This window comes from Haematobia irritans, chromosome 5 (assembly GCF_050003625.1).
Source record: "Haematobia irritans isolate KBUSLIRL chromosome 5, ASM5000362v1, whole genome shotgun sequence".
Lineage (NCBI taxonomy): Eukaryota > Metazoa > Arthropoda > Insecta > Diptera > Muscidae > Haematobia > Haematobia irritans.
The window spans coordinates 39,759,797-39,782,159 of record NC_134401.1 but is presented as its reverse complement, the minus strand read 5'-3'; the positions used below and the strand labels follow the sequence as shown (position 1 = coordinate 39,782,159).

The 22,363-nt window shown below is 30.4% G+C and overlaps 2 protein-coding genes across 2 annotated transcripts in view; one reads left to right on the top strand and one right to left on the bottom strand.

The window, feature by feature from the left end:
• Cam (Calmodulin) overlaps positions 1–15,879 on the top strand; it is an 82,137-nt gene extending 66,258 nt beyond the window's left edge. Inside the window, exon 5 of the mRNA XM_075310211.1 lies at positions 15,536–15,879. Within this exon, the coding sequence (XP_075166326.1) occupies positions 15,536–15,564 (29 nt within the window). The 3' untranslated portion in view covers positions 15,565–15,879. The remainder of the gene's footprint in view (positions 1–15,535) is intronic.
• LOC142239044 (uncharacterized) lies at positions 2,401–4,874 on the bottom strand. The gene is made up of 2 exons (XM_075310809.1): positions 3,063–4,874; positions 2,401–3,005 (listed from the first exon to the last, which is right to left on the bottom strand). The coding sequence occupies exons 1-2, from the start codon at positions 4,570–4,572 to the stop codon at positions 2,737–2,739; spliced, it is 1,779 nt and encodes a 592-aa protein (XP_075166924.1). The 5' UTR covers positions 4,573–4,874; the 3' UTR covers positions 2,401–2,736.
• Positions 15,880–22,363: the final 6,484 nt, after the last annotated feature.

Sequence of the window (22,363 nt, the reverse complement as noted above, 5' to 3'; positions counted from 1 at the left end):
AATTTTGTCAAATGTTTATTTCTGTAGAACATTTTGTCAAAATTTTATTTCTATAAAAAATTTTGTCAAAATTTTATTTCTATAGAAATTTTTCTCCAAATTTTATTTCTTTAGAAAATTTTCTCAACATTTTCTATAGAAAATTTTGTCAAAATTTTATTTCTATAGAAAATTTTGTCAAAATTTCATTTCTATAGAAAATTTTGTCAACATTTTATTTCTACAGAAAATTTTGTCAAAATTCTATTTCTATAAAAATTTTGTCAAAATTCTATTTCTATAGAAAATTTTGTCAAAATTTTATTTCTATAGAAAATTTTAATTCTATGAAAATTTTATTTCTATAGAAAATTTTGTCAAAATTTTATTTCTATAGAAAATTTTGTCAAAATTTTATTTCTATAGAAAGTTTTGTGAAAATTTTATTTCTATAGAAAATTTTGTCAAAAATTTATTTCTATAGAAAATTTTGTCAAAATTTTATTTCTATTTTATTGAATTTATTTCAATTGAATATTAATATTTTTGTTACTTTACTACCGGGTAACCTCTGGTTCGATTTACTATGATTCTGAACCACATTGGAGAAACTGGCGCCCGATCCAAGAATAGTAATTGGATGCATTTTGTTTGTCCGTCCCCTATTTTTGATTTACTTTTCGGTTAGCTTACAAAACTGCAATAATTTAATTGATTATGTATATGATTAGTAAACATTTCTTTTGAACTGCATTTATGCTACTACATACATTGTTAGCCAACAATTGTCAATTTATTAAAGAGTTTATAAAAGATTAGCTGTGAAAAAAATCTGCTATCAACATTTAAAAATTGTATATCCGCCCAAATGTTATTGGAGAGACCCCTCTAGATGCCACAAACAAAAAAAAGCAACAACAAGGAATAAAATTTGGCCTAAGGCCAATAATTATCATAAGAAAATCCAATTCAGCAAATTTAAAATATTAGGCAGAGCGCAACATTGCACGTTGTTATGCTAATATATATATTTTGTATAAATTGTGTTTTTTTGTTTGGTTGTTTTTACGACAACTCACCAGTAAAATCAATATGAAAATGAAGGAAAAAAGAAATGTAAACAAAAAGTGGTTAAGGAACAAATGACCAAAAATAGAAATGCCAATTTAGGAATGATTAGAAATAGCTACAGTGAAATCCGGTATTTCAATTGTGTTTTAAGGATTATCAATAAATAAATCTATGCATACAAATATGAAAATGAAGAATAGGAAAATCTCTAAAGATTGTATTTAAGTTCATAATAAAAGTTTACTTTTTGAGCTATACAACAAATAATAAATTGAGGATTGAGATTTTTTTTATAAATAAAAATAAAATTTGTCTCTTTGACAGAAAGTCAATTAATCGAAATCGATATATTTGGATATTTTGACAAAATTTTCTGTAGAAATAAAATTTTGACAAAAGTTTCCTTAGAAATAAAATTTTGCAAAAATATCCTAAAGAAATAAAAATTTGCAAAAATGTTCTATAGAAATAAAATTTTGCAAAAATTTTCTATAGAAATAAAATTTTGCTTAAATTTTCGATAGAGTTAAATTTTTGAAAATATCTATAGAAATAAAATTTAGGCAAAATTTTCTATAAAAATAAAATTTTGACAAAATTTTCTATAGAAATAAGATTTTGACAAAATTTTCTATATAAATAAAATTTTCACAAAATTTTCTATAGAACTAAAATTTTGACAAAATTTTCTATAGAAATAAAATTGTAGCAAAATTTTCTATAGAACTAAAATTTTGACAAAATTTTCTATAGAAATTAAATTTGAAGCACATTGAAGAAATTGGCGCCCAATCTAGGAAGATTGTTTTGGATAAATGTTAACAGGTCCATCCCACGGTTTTTTCTGCCCGTTCGCCCGTCTTTTCTTTAAAATAAATAAAAAAATAAAAAAACAAAAGCGAACCTTCCACGTACCCCTCAGATTTTTTTATGAAAATGCAGGAGCACATTGTATAAATTGGCGCCCGATCGAAGAATATTAATTGGATGAATTTTATGTAGTGCAATAATTTTGTAGCTATTAAAATTTTTCTTATTTGTTCTTATCACGGATGGGAATAACAATGATCATTGATAAGAGATTTTTGTTTTTATTACCTCGGGGGCCTTAAGTATTTTCTATGTGTGTGTATGGCTTGATTTTAAACAAATTTGGCAATGAATTTGCCAAATAAAAAACTAAATCTAATTTATGATCGAAGCTCTAATTAATCAGCTAATTGATGTATAGATAAAAAGAATTTTGTTTAATTTTATTTAACATCACGAGACTGAAAACAGATGTACCTATCTAAAAAAAAAATTGTGTACTTGTATTAGCAGCAGTAGGTATATGTATATCGTTACCTTAATATACAAAGGCCCTAACTCATGAAAAACAAAGTTTACAGGAGGAGGAAAAAACTTAATAAAACAAGAAACGCACCAGATACAAAAAAATTTTAAATGCAGTTTTTATTATTAACATCAGACAAATTCAAAATTATAATAATTTTTTTAATATTTACGTTTTTAATTAATTTGTATGACTTAGGGCTTTTTGGGTTTGAATTTTTGAAAAAAAAAAATGAGTTGGGGCTTTTTCTTGCACAACTTAAAAGAAAACAAAATAATATATCAATTCATATTTAAGTAAAGCAAATGTTAGAATTGGTAAAACAGTTTATATTTTAAGAGAATATAAACTTAGGTTTTATAAGGTAATTGTTCATAGAAGTGATGGCAGTCTTTTGGTAGTAAATTTTTTAAGTCTTGCAAATGGTCCCACTTCTTTTTGGATAGTTCAATTTTGTTACTATAAAGTGGACTAGGTTGGGCAGATTTATAAGTCGTCGCGCGTCTTTGTGGCAAAATCACGTACTCGGCACATATATCTGTTTTGTAATATATATATCCTGAGTTGTCATAACCCAATGCTCGTAGCTTGTTAACAGTTGGGTCGCCACTGCTTCTACCTAATTTTAAAACTACAATTTGAATTACAAACAATTTTACTAAACAGTAATACTAACCTGGGCGAATTGATGTGTATCGCTTGGGAATGCTTTCGAAGTCTAAAAAAAAGTCATAATGCAGTTGGTGTGCTTTTAAAGGTGAAGGGGATTGTCGAGCCTCTTTTATCAGTTCCGCAAATTGAGAAGGTAAGTATATTTGCTTTCTTCGCACCTTTCTCTCAATAAGGGAGTGTGTGGAGTCGCATTCCATCTGTGTGTGTCCACTTACTAGGTACTTCTGCTCTATTGATATATTTGTCTCCATACAAAATGTAAGCAAGGCATTGGACAAGGTAACATTTCGGTTTTGGTAGAAGCAGCCATCAGAATAAATGATTATGTGGTGGATTTCTGGACAATAAGCAACAAAGTTTCTTAAATGTTTTATAATGCATGTCACAAAAACAGACGCTACGAGACTTCCATCAGTCTCATCCCACACGAAATTATCAGATTCATGCGTGATGACATTGTACATTGTGAAATTGTGAACTTGCAATTTCATTTTATAATATGCAGAGCTTGCATTTAATTGAGGCACTAGCTTAACTGCTTGCATATCCATACAAAAGACTGCACATAATCCGGAATGTGCATTCATTATGTCATTCCGTTTCTCTTCCCGCATCTTCTCTATTTCTTCTCTGTGTTTGTTGTAGTTTTCGTCAGACACATTCTTTGCCTTATACGATATGCAAATATCACATTCGTCTTTTCTAGGCTTAAAAATTGAGTAATTAGATTCTTTCATTATATTTGCAAAAACTGGATATGACAATTTTTTTATGGCACTTTCATTGCGTGATGCACATTTATCGACGTAAAGCTTATAAATCTCTTGTTGTGACGTAAATGGATGTTCAAAATATAACTTCTTCGATCTCTTTCTACAGTAATGCGATTCCATTTTCGGCAACTCATCTAGCCATTTTTGAAGAACTGCTCGTCTTTCCTTATTGCGTTTGCCATTGTCGGAATATATTTTAGATTGTATGGAAGAAATTGAGTGCTTCTCTGGACTGATTACTGTGCCGTGTTTCTCACCAGAGCGAATCCAATTTCGAAGCATTTTTTCTTTCAATCCTAATGTTGAAAGAAACATTGGCCGGCACACTTGCAATCGGGTAGAATTCTGTCTTAAGAAAAATGCTTTGGATTGCGTCCGTGTTGAATTTTCTGACAAAATTTGTTTTTTCAGCTCCAAAGATACAAGACTTATTACATATAGACGTTTTTGCTCCCATGACATCTCCCAAAACGATTTAAAAATTTCTTTTCGCGTAGACTCCCTCAACTTCGAACAATGCCTTAAAGCACTTCTTTCGCAAAAATTTGATGTGCAAGTTGCACCTTGCTGTCTTGGAGGCTTTTGGCAGAAACGATTGTCTGATATTCCAGAATATTCTTTACCTTTCATCCGATTCATTTTATTAACATTTTGCTTCCATTCTGATTGCCTCGGAACAATTCCTCTAATGCGTTCCACAACATTTGATTTGTCTGCAGAATTTTCGGTGACAAGATCCATAGTTTTTTCTATGTATTATTTTTTCACTATTTATTTAACCGCAATAACCGCTCACAGACATACATAACACAAAAGCAATAAGAACAAAATCCGAAAATCTATGCCTGCTATGTGTTTTGGCAGTAATAAATGAGTTAGGGCTTTTTTTTTTGTACTTATTGTGTGGATATGAGTTAGGGCTTTACATTATTAACTTATAACTTCGCTATTTTTCAACGTATCTCCGTAAATTTTTTATGGAAGGTGTATCTGATGGTGCTCTGTCAGAATCGACAAAAAACGCGATTTTGAAAAATTATGAGTTGGGGCCTTTGTATATTAAGGTAACGATATACATGGCATATATATGTATAGAAATAAATAAAAAAAAAACATTTCAAAATCAAAGAAAGCATCTGACTACTACTAAATCTCACCTTAAACCTCCCCTGACTTTCATCGACAATTAGCATTAACATTTTATTGTTCATTGAATTTAAAAATAAAATCGTATCAACAATTCATTGGCCAATGAAAGGAAACTTTGGGATGAAATAGAACAAATAGAACAATTAAATGGTTTTACATTTAATTTTTACCATAGGTCAGAAGTCTAATAAGAATCTATAAATGAAATTTTTGAAATAAATATAAAAATTAATTTCAATATTCAAACTTTATACAAACTTTACAAATTTCTTCTAGAAATAAAATTTTGGAAAAAAATTTTATAGAAATAAATTTTTGAAAAAAAAATCTATAGAAATAAAATTTTGTAAAAAAAAATCTATAGAAATAAAATTTTGTAAAAAAAAATCTATAGAAATAACGTGTTGACACAATTTCTATAGAAATAAAATTTTGACAAAATTTTCTATAGAAATAAATTTTTGACAAATTTTTCTAGAAAATTAAATTTTCGACAAAATCTTCTATAGGAATAAAATTTCGACAAAATTTTCTACAGAAATAAAAATTTGACAAAATATTCAATAGAAATAAAATTTTCTATAGAAATAAAATTTTCTATAGAAATAAAATTTTGACAAAATTTTCTATAGAAATAAAAGGTTCACAAAATTTTCCATAAAAATAAAATTTTGACAAAATTTTCTATAGAAATAAAATTTTGACAAAATTTTCTATAAAAATAAAATTTTGACAAAATTTTCTATTAAAATAAAATTTTGACAAAATTTTCTATAAAAATAAAATTTTGACAAAATTTTCTATAAAAATAAAATTTTGACAAAATTTTCTACAAAAATAAAATTTTTACAAAACTTTCTATAGAAATAAAATTTTGACAAAATTTTCTATAGAAATAAAATTTTGACACAATTTTCTATAGAAATAAAATGTTGACAAAATTTTCTATAGAAATAAAATTTTGACTAAATTTTCTATAGGAATAAAATTTTGACAACATTTTCTATAGAAATAAAATTTTGAAAAAAATTTCTATAGAAATACAATTTTGACAAAATTTTCTATAGAAATAAAATTTTGACAAAATTTTCTATAGAAATAAAATTTTGACAAAATTTTTTATAGAAATAAAATTTTCCAAATTTTTCTATAGAAATAAAATTTTGCAAAAATATTCCATAGAAAAAAAATTGGCAAAATTTTCTATAAAAATAAAATTTTGAGAAAATTTTCTATAGAAATAAAATTTTGCACATATTTTCTATAGAAATAAAATATTGACGAAATTTTCTATAGAAATAAAATTTTGACAAAATTTTCCATAGAAATAAAATTTTGACAAAATTTTCTATAGAAATAAAATTTTGACCAAATTTTCTATAGAAATAAAATTTTAACAAAATTTTCTATAGAAATAAAATTTTGACATTTTCTATAGAAATAAATTTTTGACAAAATTTTCGATAGAAATAAAATTTGTCAACATTTTTTATAGAAATAAAATTTTGACAAATTTTTTTGCAAAATTTTATTTATTTGTTTATAGAAATAAAATTTTGACAAAAGTTTCTATAGAAATAAATAATATTTTGACAAAATTTTAAATAGAAATAAAATTTTGACAAAATTTTCTATAGAAATAAAATTTTGACAAAAATTTCTAAAAAAATAAAATGTTGACCAAATTTTCTATAGAAATAAATTTTTGCAAAAATATTCCATAGAAAAAAAAATGGCAAAATTTTCTATAAAACTAAAATTTTGAGAAAATTTTCTATAGAAATAAAATTTTGCACATATTTTCTATAGAAATAACATTTTGACGAAATTTTCTATAGAAATAAAATTTTGACGAAATTTTCTATAGAAATAAAATTTTGACAAAATTTTCTATAGAAATAAAATTTTGACAAAATTTTCTATAGAAATAAAATTTTGACCAAATTTTCTATAGAAATAAAATTTTAACAAAACTTTCTATAGAAATAAAATTTTGGCATTTTCTATAGAAATAAAATTTTGACATTTTCTATAGAAATAAATTTTTGACAAAATTTTCGATAGAAATAAAATTTGTCAAAATTTTTTATATATATAACATATTGACAAAATTTTTTATAGAAATAAAATTTTAACAATTTTTTTTTGCAAAATTTTATTTATTTGTTTATAGAAATAAAATTTTGGCAAAATTTTCTATAGAAATAAAATTTTCTATAGAAATAAAATTTTCTATAGAAATAAAATTTTGACAGAAGTTTCTATAGAAATAAATAATATTTTGACAAAAGTTTCTATAGAAATAAATAATATTTTGATAAAATTTTAAATAGAAATAAAATTTTGACAAAATTTTCTATAGAAATAAAATTTTGACAAAAATTTCTATAGAAATAAAATGTTGACAAAATTTTCTATAGAAATAAATTTTTGACAAAATTTTCTATAAAAATATAATTTTGACAAAATTTTCTATAGAAATAAAATTTTGGCAAAATTTTCTATAGAAATAAAATTTTGGCAAAATTTTCTATAGAAATAAAATTTTGACAAAAGTTTCTATAGAAATAAAATTTTGACAAAATTTTCTATAGAAATAAAATTTTGACAATATATCTACAGAAATGAAATTTTGACAAAATATAAAATGAAATAGAAATAAAATTTTGACAAAATTTTCTATAGAAAGAAAATTTTGACAAAATTTTCTATAGAAATAAAATTTTGAAAAAATTTTCTATAGAAATAAAATTTTGACAAAATTTTCTATAGAAATAAAATTTTGACAAAATTTTCTATAGAAATAAAATTTTGAAATTTTCTATAAAAATCAATTTTCAATAAAAATTTCTATAAAAATAAAATTTTGACATTTTCTATAAAAATAAAATTTTTACAAAATTTTCTATAGAAATAAAATTTTGACAAAATTTTCTATAGCAATAAAAGTTTAAGAAATTTTTGGATAAAAATAAAATTGTGTATACATGTATTTTTGTGAACCTCTACTGAACCCCATCTCAAACATATTGTTTTATTTGTTTGCACTCCTCAAATGCTATATAACACTCCTCAATCGTGCCTAATAGTGACGTAAACGAGTAGTTAGGTAAACTTATGATAACCTGGAGAAAAGTGATCTCTATTTATTTTATTTATATGCAAAAGTAATATGCGTTCATTATGCGTTTCATTTTTTTGTTTTTTTTTTTTTGTTTATTTAACTATTGTCAAAAGGTGTGAAATCGCCTCCAAATTTAGATAAAAATAAGAGAACACAAACACCTTACAAGCAAATATTTTTCTCCGAAAATTTTGATAATGAAAAAAAAAGAAACAAAATAAAAAATACAAAATCCCCAAAGTAAGCAGCAAACACACAATGACTTTATTACCTGTGTCTTCTATATAGTCCTATAATGGGGGCGGGGGCTATACATTTGCGGACTTACGTTACGTTGGCGTCGAGAAGGGACTGAAAGTGTGAAATACCCATGACGACGATGAAAAAATGCCACTGTGCAAACATGTCGGCGACGATGGCGGCGGTCTCTCACATACATATTAGATTGCTTTTAATTAACTAAACAAAATATAATCAACTATCAACCAATGAACTAGAGTAGTATGAAAGAGGAAGATAAAAGGAATTAATATCTATTTGAACTAAGCAAGCAAATGCATGTACGCGTACCTTAATGTTTGATGGTATATACATCCCTCCTCCCCCATGCTAACCAAATATTTTGATGGAAGACTTAATAATGCGCGATAAATATGACTCCCTTGAAAAAAGAAAGCTCATAGAAAAACAAATGTTCTACATTCTCACATGATTAATTGTTAACTACTCGGGGGGTTATACAAGGAATAAAAACAAACATCATAAGTATACTGAAAAAAAAAAAATTCCTAAAATAAAATTAATTTAATGGTGATAACAGCAACATTAATAATAAAAAGTAGAAATATGGTTAGGAGGGTATTCAATGTTTTTGATAAAATAAGAGAAGTAGTATCAGTTCTAAAAACGTCAATAATTCTAACTTCCGGTTGCACCGAAAGTATCCAAATTTGGTATATTGAATTGGAATTTATTATAAAATTTGCAGAACTTTAGTTACCCATTACCATTATGCACTGTTAAAACGATGATGTTGGCGAACTTTACCTGTTTCAGAGATGTCACCTTGTTATAACATTATGGTCTCATCATTGTGGCCAACTGTTAGTTAGATTTTTTTTGTGTGACCGCTTTTTGTTTAATTTTGTTTATTTTATTTAGATAAAACATGTATGACATGTAAATTGCAAGCTAATGCTCGCGCCACTGTGGCTTCCTTTAATTAGGATTTTTTTAATTTGTTAGAGGCGTTTTTTAATTTGATTGAAGGCGTTTTTCTTTTTTTTTTAATTTTGTTGAAATTTAAATATAAAAATTATTTTAAAATTGTTAGAATAGCAAATATTGAAAAGTGTTGTTTTTTTTTTAAACCATGTTTTAAGTGGTGGTGAATTCTTAGGTCAACATGTATTTGTGGTCTGGATTAAGTTCTGCCTGTAAGATAATACATCGATATGTATAAAAGTCAATTGGAAACCAATAATCGTATCAATATACATATTTTCTTTTTAGCAGGATTTTTAATTTGACATTTTTATACCCACCACCATAAAATGGTGACGGGGGTATAATAAGTTTGTCATTCCGTTTGTAACACATCGAAATATCGATTTCCGACTATATAAAGTATATATATTCTTGATCAGGGAGAAATTCTAAGACGATATAAGCATGTCCGTCTGTCTGTTGTAATCACGCTACAGCCTTCAATAATGGCACTATCGTCCCAAAATTTGGCACAGATTAGTTTTTTGTTTGCAGGCAGGTCAAGTTCGAAGATGGGCTATATCGGTCCAAGTTTTGATATAGTCCCCATATAAACCGACCTCCCGATTTGTGGTCGTGGGCCTATAAAAACCGTAGTTTTTACCAGATTTGCCTGAAATTGGAAATCTAAAGGTATTTTGGGACCATAAAGAGGTGTGTCGAAAATGGTCCGTATCGCTCCATGTTATAGTATAGCCCCCATATAGACCGATCTCCCGATTTTGCTTCTTAGGCGTCTAGAAACAGTATTTTCTATCCGATTTGTCTGAAATTGCAAATCCAGAGGTATTTTAGGACCATAAGGAGGTGTGTCGAAAATCGTTCGTATCGGTCCATGTTTTGATATAGCCCCCATATAGACCGATCTCCCGATTTTGCTTCTTGGGCGTCTAGAAACTATATTTACCATCCGATTTGCCTGAAATTGGAAATCTATAGGTATTGTGGGACTATAAAGAGGTGTGTCGAAAATGGTCCATATCGGTCCATGTTTTGGTATAGCCCCCATATAGACCGATCTCCCGATTTTGCTTTTTACGCCTCTAGAAACAGTATTTTCAATCCGATTTGTATGAAATTGAAAATCTAAAGGTATTTTGGGACCATAAAGAGGTGTGCCGAAAATGGTGCCCATCGGTCCATTTTTTGGTATAGCCCCCATATAGACCGATCTCCCATTTTGCTTCTTGGGCTTCTAGAAACTATATTTAACATCCGCTTTGCCTGAAATTCTTGAGCTACAATAAACTGTATTTATTACATGATTCGCCTGAAATTCAAAATCTATAGGGATTTTTAGACCACAAATAAGAGTGCCGAAATTGAGGTATATCGGTCCATTTTTTGGTATAACCCCCATATAGACTGATCTCTCGATTTTTACTTCTTGGGCGTCTGGAGAATATATTTTCTGGCCGATTTGTTTGAAATTGAAAATCTGGAGGTATTTTAAGATCACAAATATGTGAGTAGCAAATGGTGCCTATCGGTTCATGTTTTGGTATAGCCCCCATATACACCGATCTCCCGGCTTTATTTCTTGGGCTTCTAGAATCCGTAGTTTTTATCCGATTTGCTGGAAATTAGTAATCTATAATACAATTTTAGACAAACGAAATTTCTTTTTCTTATAAAGTGTTTTCGTTTATTCAACGATTGTCTCTAAATTTTGTGTCAAAAGAAAACTTTGCTTGTCTAAAATTACGTTTCTCAAAAAAGAAAACACTTCTTTCAGGGTATAGCAGGCGCACTGATCATGAAAATTGCTTCAAACTGAAAGTAAAAGTTCCAGATTTTACTCATCGTATTTAAATAAATGCGGAAAAATCTACAGATTTAAGATTTTAAGTCAAGGCGTAATTTCAACATATACACGATATGTTTATATTTTCTCTAAAACAAACAAAATTGGTTCTCATAAATCCAGAATCTTATCTGGCCTTCATAGGTAGAATCTTTAAAGTTTGTCTTCGGGAGCTGGCTCGTTTGGGAGAAGATTTGTCATGAAACCCCCTACAATTCTATATATTATCAAGTAACCCACTACGACGAAGAGTTTTCATAGTAAACTATTATACTTGATTCATGGTGGTGGGTATTTAAAATTCGGCCCGGCCGAATTTACTGCTTTATATACTTGTTACTTTGTTTTTTATTTATCTTTTTATACCCTCCACCATAGGATGGGGGTATTTTAACTTTGTCATTCCTTTTGTAACACATCGCAATATTGCTCTAAGATAAAGCATATATGTTCTGGGTCGTGGTGAAATTCTGAGTCGATCTGAGCATGTCCGTCAGTTGAAATCACACTAACTTCCGAACGAAATGAGCTATCGACTTGGCACAAGTAGTTGTTATTGATGTAGGTCGGATGGTATTGCAAATGGGCCATATCGGTCCACTTTTACGTATAGCCCCCATATAAACCGATCACCAGATTTGACCTCCGGAGCCCCTTGGAAGAGCAAAATTCATCCGATCCGGCTGAAATTTTGTACATGGTGTGATATATGGTCTCCAACAACCATGCAAAAACTGGTCCACATGGGTCCATAATTATATATAACATCCATATAAACGGACCCGAAATTTGGCTTGCCGATTCTCTAAGAGAAGAAAATTTCATCCGATCCGGCTGAAAGTTGGCCCAATGTTGTTAGTATATGGTCTCTAATGACCATGCAAAAATTGGTCCACATCGGTCCATAATTATATATAGCCCCAATATAAACTGATCCCCAGATTTGGCTTGCGGAGCCTCTAAGAGAAGCAAATTTCATTCGATCCGGCTGAAATTTGGTACATGGTGTTGATATATGGTCTCCAACAACCATGCAGAAACTGGTCCACATGGGTCCATAATTATATATAACCCCCATATAAACCGATCACCAGATTTGACCTCCGGAGCCTCTTGAAAGACCAAAATTCATCTGATTCAGTTGAAATTTGGTACGTGATGTTAATATGTGGGAGCCACCGTGGTGCAATGGTTAGCATGCCCGCCATGCATACACAAGGTCGTGGGTTCGATTCCTGCTTCCACCGAACACCAAAAAGGTTTTCAGCGGTGGATTATCCCACCTCAGTAATGCTGGTGACATTTTTGAAGGTTTCAAAGCTTCTCCAAGTGGTTTCACTGCAATATGGAACGCTGTTCGGACTCGGCTATAAAAAGGAAGTCCCTTGTCATTGAGCTTAACATGGAATCGGGCAGCACTCAGTGATAAGAGAGAAGTTCACCAATGTGGTATCACAATGGACTGAATAGTCTAAGTGAGCCTGATACATCGGGCTGCCACCTAACCTAACCTAACCTAATATGTGGCCTCAAACACCCATGCAAAAATTGGTCGAAATCGGTCCATAATTATATATAGGCCCCATATAAACCGATCCCCACATTTGACCTCCGGAGCCCCTTGGAAGAGCAAAATTCATCCGATTCGGTTGAAATTTGGTACGCGATGTTAGTATATGGTATCCAACAACCATGCAGGAATTGGCTCATATCAGTCCAAAATTATATATAGCTCCCATATAAACCGATCCCCAGATTTGACCTCCGTAGCCCCTTGGAAGAGCAAAATTCATCCGATTCGGTTGAAATTTGGTATGTGATGGTAGTATATGATATCCAACAACCATGCAGTAATTGGTTAATATCAGTCTATAATTATATATAGCTCCCATATAAACCGATCCCCAGATTTGACCTCCGGAGCCCCTTGGAAGAGCAAAATTCATCCGATTCGGTTGAAATTTGGTACGTGGTGGTAGTATATGATATCCAACAACCATGCAGGAATTGGTTCATATCAGTCCATAATTATATATAGCTCCCATATAAACCGATCCCCAGATTTCACCTCCGGTGCCTTTTGGAGAAGCAAATTTCATCCGATCTGGTTGAAATTTGGTACGTGGTGGTAGTATATGATATTTAACAACCATGCAGGAATTGGTTCATATCAGTCCATAATTTCACCTCCGGTGCCTTTTGAAGAAGCAGAATTCATCCGATCTGGTTGAAATTTGGTACGTGATGTTAGTATATGGTATCCAACAACCATGCAGGAATTGGTTAATATCAGTCTATAATTATATATAGCTCCCATATAAACCGATCCCCAGATTTCACCTCCGGTGCGCCTTTTTGAAGAAGCAAAATTCATCCGATCTGGTTGAAATTTGGTACGTGGTGGTAGTATATGATATTTAACAACCATGCCAAAAGTGGTCCATATCAGTCCATAATCATATATAAGCCCCCATATAAACCGATGCCGAGATTTGGTTTTGGAGCCTCTTGGAGGAGCAAATTTCATCCGAGTCAGTTGAAATTTGGTACATTGTGCTAGTATATGGCCGTTAACAATCATGGCTAACTAGGTCCATATCGGTCTATAGTTATATATAGCCATCAGATAAATCGATCCCCAATCACCCAAAAATTGGTCCATATCAAGTTCATAATTGTATATAGCCCCCATATAAGGGACCCCCATATTTCAATTCTGGCTCTCTACGTATCGTGCAATCCATGGTGGAGGGTACATAAGATTCGGCCTGGCCGTATATACTTGTTTTTATTTCTTTTTACTATTTATTTTTTATTTAATTTATTTTATCCTTTTATATTTATTTTTTTAAATATGTTTATTATTATTTTTTATTTTATTTTATATTTCTGTTTTTTTCTATTTTTTTATATTCTTGTTTTTAAATTTTTTGATTTTTTTGTATTCATTTTTTTATTATTTTTTATACTTTTTTTATTTTTTATATTTTTATTATTTTTTATATTTTTATTATTTTTTATATTTTTATTATTTTTTATATTTTTATTATTTTTTATATTTTTATTATTTTTTATATTTTTATTATTTTTTATATTGTTATTATTTTTTATATATTTATTATTTTTTAATTTTTTATTTAATTTTTTTTTCGATTTCTTAATTAAGTTTCTATTTTTTTTTATTTGTAATATACTTTACTTCATATTTTTTTTTATTTTATAGTTCTGTTTTCTCTATTTTTTTATATTCTTGTTTTTAAATATTTTGATTTTTTTTTTTTGGTTTCATTTTTTTATTATTTTTTATATTTTTATTATTTTTTATATTTTTATTATTTTTTATATTTTTATTATTTTTTATATTTTTATTATTTTTTATATTTTATATACGTTTGTTGTTTTTGTTTTTTTGACCTTTTGTTTATTACCTTCTGTTTTCTTTTTGTAAATTCAAGCTCGAGGTCAGAGTTTTATTTTCTGTTTTATTTTTTACACTTCGATATTTCGATCTCCTTCGGAAATCATCGACGGGAATAAATTAAATACATAAAATTAAAACCTATGTCACTGGTGTTGTCCTCTCATTTTTGTTGCTGTTACCAGTGTGGTTACCAGTGTGGTTACCAGTGTGGTTACCACACTGGTAACAGCAACAAAAATGAGAGGACAACACCAGTGACATAGGTTTTAATTTTATGTATTTAATTTATTCCCGTCGATGATTTCCGAAGGAGATCGAAATATCGAAGTGTAAAAAATAAAACAGAAAATAAAACTCTGACCTCGAGCTTGAATTTACAAAAAGAAAACAGAAGATTATTTTTTATATTTTTATTATTTTTTATATTTTTTATATTTTTATTATTTTTTATATTTTTATTATTTTTATATTTTTTTATTTAAATTTATGTTGATTTTTTAATTAAATTTCTATTTTTTTATTTTTTATTTGTAACATACTTGCTCATATTTTTTATTTTTTTTATTTTTTTTTATTTTTTTTTAATTTTTTTTTACTTTTATTTTGTTTTAATTTATTTGTTTTTTTTTTTAATCAATTTTTTATTTATTACTTTTTCTTTTAATTTTTAATTTGTATTTTATTTTACTTTTTGTTGAAGAAAATCCCTCTATTTTTTCAAAAAGTTATATATAGGTCATCTGAAGGTTTTCATATAGTGGTTTTAAGTTGAGGTTTTCTATAGAGTTTAGAAATTTATGTAGTATATATCAATGTTCGAAATTTGCAACTTTGCCCATATTTGTATATTTTATAAATAAAAAATTTTAAATTTATCGTTTTTTTTTTTTTTTTAATTTTTTACTAATAAATCCTGTTTGTTTTCCTTTTCTCGTTTTAGAATTCGTGACTATGATGACATCGAAGTGAGCAGCTAAATTACTTCTTTTTAAGCTTTTCTATGTTTTTAAGATGTTGACGAAGACTGTAGCTGCTGTGCGCTCCAACACCGCGCCATTGCTATTGCTATGGATTATATAACATGAAGAAACAACAACAACAAAAATTAAAAATATATAAATATATAAAAGAAAACCAACAACTATAAACAAAATCTTTAAAAAAAAAATAAATTAAATTAAATTTTACTATAACACCCCTCAACAACAACAACTTCAAATTATGATGAAAATCACCCAGAAGATGAAATAAATAAATAAAAAACAAAACTTGAATAAAACAAAACATTTCTGTATGGAAACAAATATAAATATATGAAGAGAAACAGCAACAGCAACAACAACATTTAAATATAAATTATATATATATATAAAAAAATTAATAATGAAAACCCAGAAATATATTATAATAAAAAAAATCCAAACAAAACAAAAAACAACAAATCAAACTTTAATATTATTATTAAAACAACAACAACAAGAAAAAGAAGAACAGCAACAACAAAACAAGCAACAGAGAAGAGTTTATTCAAGAAAGAGAAATTTACGAAAATATTACTACAACCCAAAAACAATACACACAACAACAGTTCAGATTAAGGCTAATTTAAAACAGAAACAATTTTTTTTCCAATATCAGATCAGATCTAAAATTCCCGTAAGAAATTGAAAAGATTACAAACAGAGAGTAATGAAACAGAAAGAAAAATTAGAAAAGAGCAGCAAAGCATGAGTAAAATATGTTTAAGCGAACAACAAAAGAACTTACATACATTACAAATTAAAAACAAAGAGAAAAGAAAATAATAAAAAAAATAATAATAATAATAATAACATAAAACAAAATAGCTATGAAAATATAAACTTTGAAGAGAATCTTTTTTATTATATTATGATTATATAACATATTATGGATTATTATTATGATTATAATTACTATAACTATTATTATAATTAATATTAATTTTATTGCCTTTTTCCGCCCCCCCACAAAAAAAAAACAAAAGAAATTTCCCCCCCAAAGACCTTTTTCTATACAATATTGGTTAACAAAAAGAAAAGTTGTAGTTTTTAAATGATAATTTTAAGGTGAAAATACAACAACAACAAGAACAACAAAGATGATGATGAAGAAGAAGAAGAAAATAAAAGCAAAGCAGTCAGCCACAAAGATATCTTAAAGAATTAACTAAAACTATAAAGCCAAGGAGCGGCGGCAACGGAGAGCTATAGAGACATAAAGGAAAATTCGTTCAAAAACAAAAAGGGAAAGGATATTTTAAAAGGGGCCCTTTTTTGCATCAACTGGAGTCGTGGGCCCGCCTAATTCTTTAAACTACTCTAGACATTCGATAAAGCCTAGACCTAAGCTAATGGTATTTCACAAAGGAAACTTTGGCTTTTTTAAGGCAAAAGACCTGGCTGGAATGCCATTGGGTTTTAGTTAGTTTTCCATTAAGAGATTCTATTACACAACAACAACAACATACACACTTGCAGTCCTCGTTGATAGTAAGTTAGTTAAAAGAGAAAAAACAACAACAAAAATATAATTATAAAACAAACAAAAAAAAGAAGAAAAATAATTTAAAAAAAAACACACACACTCTTTATTAAACATATTTTGAATCCAGATACTTAAATTTAATTTTTAAACTTAAAAAAAATGAAACTTTAAACTTAAAAAAAAATTGAAATGAAATCAACCACAACAAATTACCAACAACAACAACAACAAACGCTCTTTATCACTCACACTTTCTTAAGCAAAACTTGATGAAATTAAAAAAAAAAAGAAACCAAAAAACACACATACACGAAAAAGAAGACAAAGAAATATCAAAGCCAGAAATCCCAGCATATATAAGAGCCTAAGAAGAACATAAGGAAAAAAATACAAGGAATTCTCTGACCTATATGGTTTAAGTTCTTTAGAAAGCAAAAAGAAGGGACATTGATAAATGATATGAGAAAAAAACTAAAATAAAAAAAAATTGGAAACTACAATGGTACAAGGGGATGGTGGTGGTGTGTCATATAAGCAAAACACAAAAATAAAGGGTAATGGAGAAATGATTGACCCGGGGAAAGAAAGGAGTTTTATGCTAAGGATGTTTAGCCCCAAAAAACCAGGCGGCTAAACAACTAATCGACTATGTCTGGAATCTCGAATTATTTGATTTGTTTTCGTACATACCTAACACTCCTTTCGCTCTTCACTTAACACTCTCCTCCCCACCCAGCCCTCTAAATAGCTATACAGCTGCCTATTGACTAACATCATCATTGCCTACCATCTCCTGGTCATATGGTGAATTTGTTTTTTTCCCCATAGCAAACATAAAAAAAATAATTTTTCTTTGCCATTCCTCTTGTTTTTTTTTTTATCTTAATTCTTTTCTCATCCCATTTATCCATATATATATTTCTCTTTATGCGCGTGCTTATAATCATGTTCGTCGTATGAATGTTGTATAGAAAACCAAAAAATAAAATCATCATATTTTACTGGATTCTGATGATGATGATGATGATGGGAAGAGGTTAAGAAGAATATCATCTCATCTACAAATGCTCTAATGGCAAAAGTAATGGAATATGATAATTATGATGGATGATGTTGCTTTGAGTTAATAGTCCATCTAATGTTAATTATATCTACTGTTTGTATATTTGTGTGTTTTTTGAAACGCCTAATTAACGTTAGACACAATTAGCTCGGTTTTGAAGTAAGTTTGTGCGAGTATTGAAGATTTAAATAAACAAGAAAAATTTAAAATAAAAAAAAAAACAAAAAAAAACACACCAATGACTTTTTCTAAGTGTAGGGAAAAGGAAAATTGTATAATTTTTTCTAAGGAAAACAAAATGGGGTAAGTAAAAAAATTAGGATTTAGAATTGGCCAAAGTGATAAATTTATAATAAACAAGTATATACGGTCGTAAGCTCGGCCAGGCCGAATCTTATGTACCCTCCACCATGAATTGCGTAGAAGCTTCTACTAAGGGCTTTAAAAAGTATTTCAAGCGGTGGATTATCACACCTTAGTAATGGTGGTGACATTTCTGAGGGTTTCAAAGCTTCTCTAAGTGGTTTCACTGCAATGTGGAACACCGTTCGGACTCGGCTATAAAAAGGAGGTCCCTTGTCATTGAGCTTAACATGGAATCAGGCAGCACTCAGTGATAAGAGAGAAGTTCGCCAATGTGGTATCACAATGGATTGAATAGGGCTGCCACCAAACCTAACCTAAGGGCTTTAATCCACAATCGAATTACTTGGGTTGTGATAATATCAAACAATGGCAAGGTATCTTTAACCATCTTAACATCGTCTTCTAAATTGTAAGTTAGTCCATATGGGATATATTAGACAAAAAAGGCCGATTAAATACTTATATAATTCAGTCCTTAGTCCGCATATATAGGGGAGTCTATAAATAATTACGAACCGATATGAACTGTTGCGTGGTATTTAGATAGCCAGAAGAGAAATATGGGGGTCGCATATATGGGGGCTACATACAATTATGAACTGATATCGGCCAATTTTTATTTTAATGGAGGGTCGGTTTATCTATAGACCGATATCGAACAATTTTGGCATAATTGTTAGCGGCCATATCATTGCACAACGTACCAAATTTCAACAGAATCGGATGAAATTTACTCCTCCAAGAGGCTTCGGAGGTTAAATCTGGGGATCAGTTTATATGGAGGCTATATATAATTATGGACCGATATGGACAAATTTTTGCATGCTTGTTAGAGGGCCATGTATAAACACTGTCGAATTTCAACCGTATCAGATGGAAGTTGCTCCGTATGTCAAATCTGGGGATCGGTTTATATGGAGGCTATATAAAGGGTGATTCTTTTGAGGTTAGGATTTTCATGCATTAGTATTTGACAGATCACGTGGGATTTCAGACATGGTGTCAAAGAGAAAGATGCTCAGTATGCTTTGACATTTCATCATGAATAGACTTACGATCTGCCACAACGTCGAATTTTCAGTGAATGGGCCCTAGAAAAGTTGGCAGAAAATCCGCTTTTTTATCGACAAATTTTGTTCAGCGATGAGGCTCATTTCTGGTTGAATGGCTACGTAAATAAGCAAAATTGCCGCATTTGGAGTGAAGAGCAACCAGAAGCCGTTCAAGAACTGCCCATGCATCCCGAAAAATGCACTGTTTGGTGTGGTTTGTACGCTGGTGGAATCATTGGACCGTATTTTTTCAAAGATGCTGTTGGACGCAACGTTACGGTGAATGGCGATCGCTATCGTTCGATGCTAACAAACTTTTTGTTGCCAAAAATGGAAGAACTGAACTTGGTTGACATGTGGTTTCAACAAGATGGCGCTACATGCCACACAGCTCGCGATTCTATGGCCATTTTGAGGGAAAACTTCGGAGAACAATTCATCTCAAGAAATGGACCGGTAAGTTGGCCACCAAGATCATGCGATTTGACGCCTTTAGACTATTTTTTGTGGGGCTACGTCAAGTCTAAAGTCTACAGAAATAAGCCAGCAACTATTCCAGCTTTGGAAGACAACATTTCCGAAGAAATTCGGGCTATTCCGGCCGAAATGCTCGAAAAAGTTGCCCAAAATTGGACTTTCCGAATGGACCACCTAAGACGCAGCCGCGGTCAACATTTAAATGAAATTATCTTCAAAAAGTAAATGTCATGGACCAATCTAACGTTTCAAATAAAGAACCGATGAGATTTTGCAAATTTTATGCGTTTTTTTTAAAAAAAAAGTTATCAAGCTCTTAACAAATCACCCTTTATAATTATGGACCAATATGGATAAATTTTTGCACGTTTGTTAGAGACCATATACTAACACTACGTACCAAATTTCAAACGGATCGGATGAATTTTGCTCCTCCAAGAGGCTGCGGAGGTCAAATCTGGGGATCGGTTTATATGGGGGCTATATATAATTATGGACCGATGTGGGCCAATTTTTGCATGGTTGGTGGAGATCATATACCAACACCATGTACGCAATTTCAGCCGGATCGGATGAAATTTGCTTCTCTTAGAGGATCCGCAAGCCAAATCTGGGGATGGGTATATATGGGGGCTACATATAATTATGGACCGATATGAACCAATTTTTACATGGTTGTTAGAGACCATATACTAACACCAAATTTTAACTGGGTCGGATGAACACCATGTAACATATTTCAACCGGATCGAATAAATTTTGCTCCTCCAAGAGACTCCGGAGATCAAATCTGGGGATCGGTGTATATGGGGGCTACATATAATTATGGACCGATATGAACCATTTTTTACATGGTTGTTAGAGACCATATACTATCACCATGTAACCAATTTCAACCGGATCGGATGAATTTTGCTCCTCCAAGAGACTCCGGAGATCAAATCTGGGGATCGGTTTATATGGGGGCTATATGTAATTATGGACCGATATGGACAAATTTTTGTATGGTTGTTAGAGACCATATACTAACACCAAATTTTAACTGGGTCGGATGAATTTTGCTCCTCCAAGAGGGTCCGGAGAAATGTGGAGATCGGTTTATGTGGGGGCGATATATAATTATGGACCAATATAGACAAATTTTTGCATAGTTGTTAGAGACCATATATTAACACCATGTAACAAATTTCAACCGGATTGGATGGAAGTTGCTCAAATCTGGGGATGGGTTTATATGGGGGCTACATGTAATTATGGATCGATATGGACCAATTTGTGCATGGTTGTTAGAGACCATATACTAACACTACGTACCAAATTTCAACCGGATCGGATGAATTTTGTTCCTCCAAGAGGCTGCGGAGGTCAAATCTGGGGATCGGTTTATATGGGGGCTATATATAATTATGGACCGATGTGGACCAATTTTTGCATGGTTGTTGCAGACCATATACTAACACCACGCAACCAATTTTAACCGGATCTGATAAAATTTGCTCCTCCAAGAGGCTGTGGAGGTCAAATCTGGGGATCGGTTTATATGGGGCCTATATATAATTACACGCAGAGAAGGAATATGATCACCTCAAAAATATTTCAAGAGCAAAATGTTATTTTTGGACGGTGAACATGCAACATTTTTATCGCAAAAATTTTATTTTCTCGGAAAAAATATACATGGTTGCCGAAAGTAGATACGTACTTTTTGGAGAACATTACATGGTTGCGACAAACATGTTACATGTTCCTCGTCCAAAAATAACTATTTGCTCTTGCAACATGTTTGAGGTGATCATATTCCTTCTCTGGGTGTATGGACCGATGTGGACCAATTTTTGCATGGTTGTTAGAGACCATATACTAACACCATTTCACTAATTTCAACCGGATCGGATGAAATTTGCTAGGGGTCTAGGGGTCGATTTATATGGGGGCTATAAGTAAAAGTGGTCCGATATGGCCTATTTGCAATACCATCCGACCTACATCAATAACAACTACTTGTGCCAAGTTTCAAGTCGATAGCTTGTTTCGTTCGGAAGTTAGCGTGATTTCAACAGACGGATGGACGGACATGCTTAGATCGACTCTGAATGGTTAGCATGTCCGCCTTGTATACACAAGGTCGTGGGTTCGATTCATGCTTCGACAGAACATCAAAAAGTTTTGCAGCGGTGGATTATCCCGCCTCAGTAATGCTGGAGACATTTCTGAGGGTTTCAAAGCTTCTCTAATTGGTTTCACTGCAATGAGGAACGCCGTTCGGACTCGGCTATAAAAGGTCCCTTGACATTGAGCTTAACAT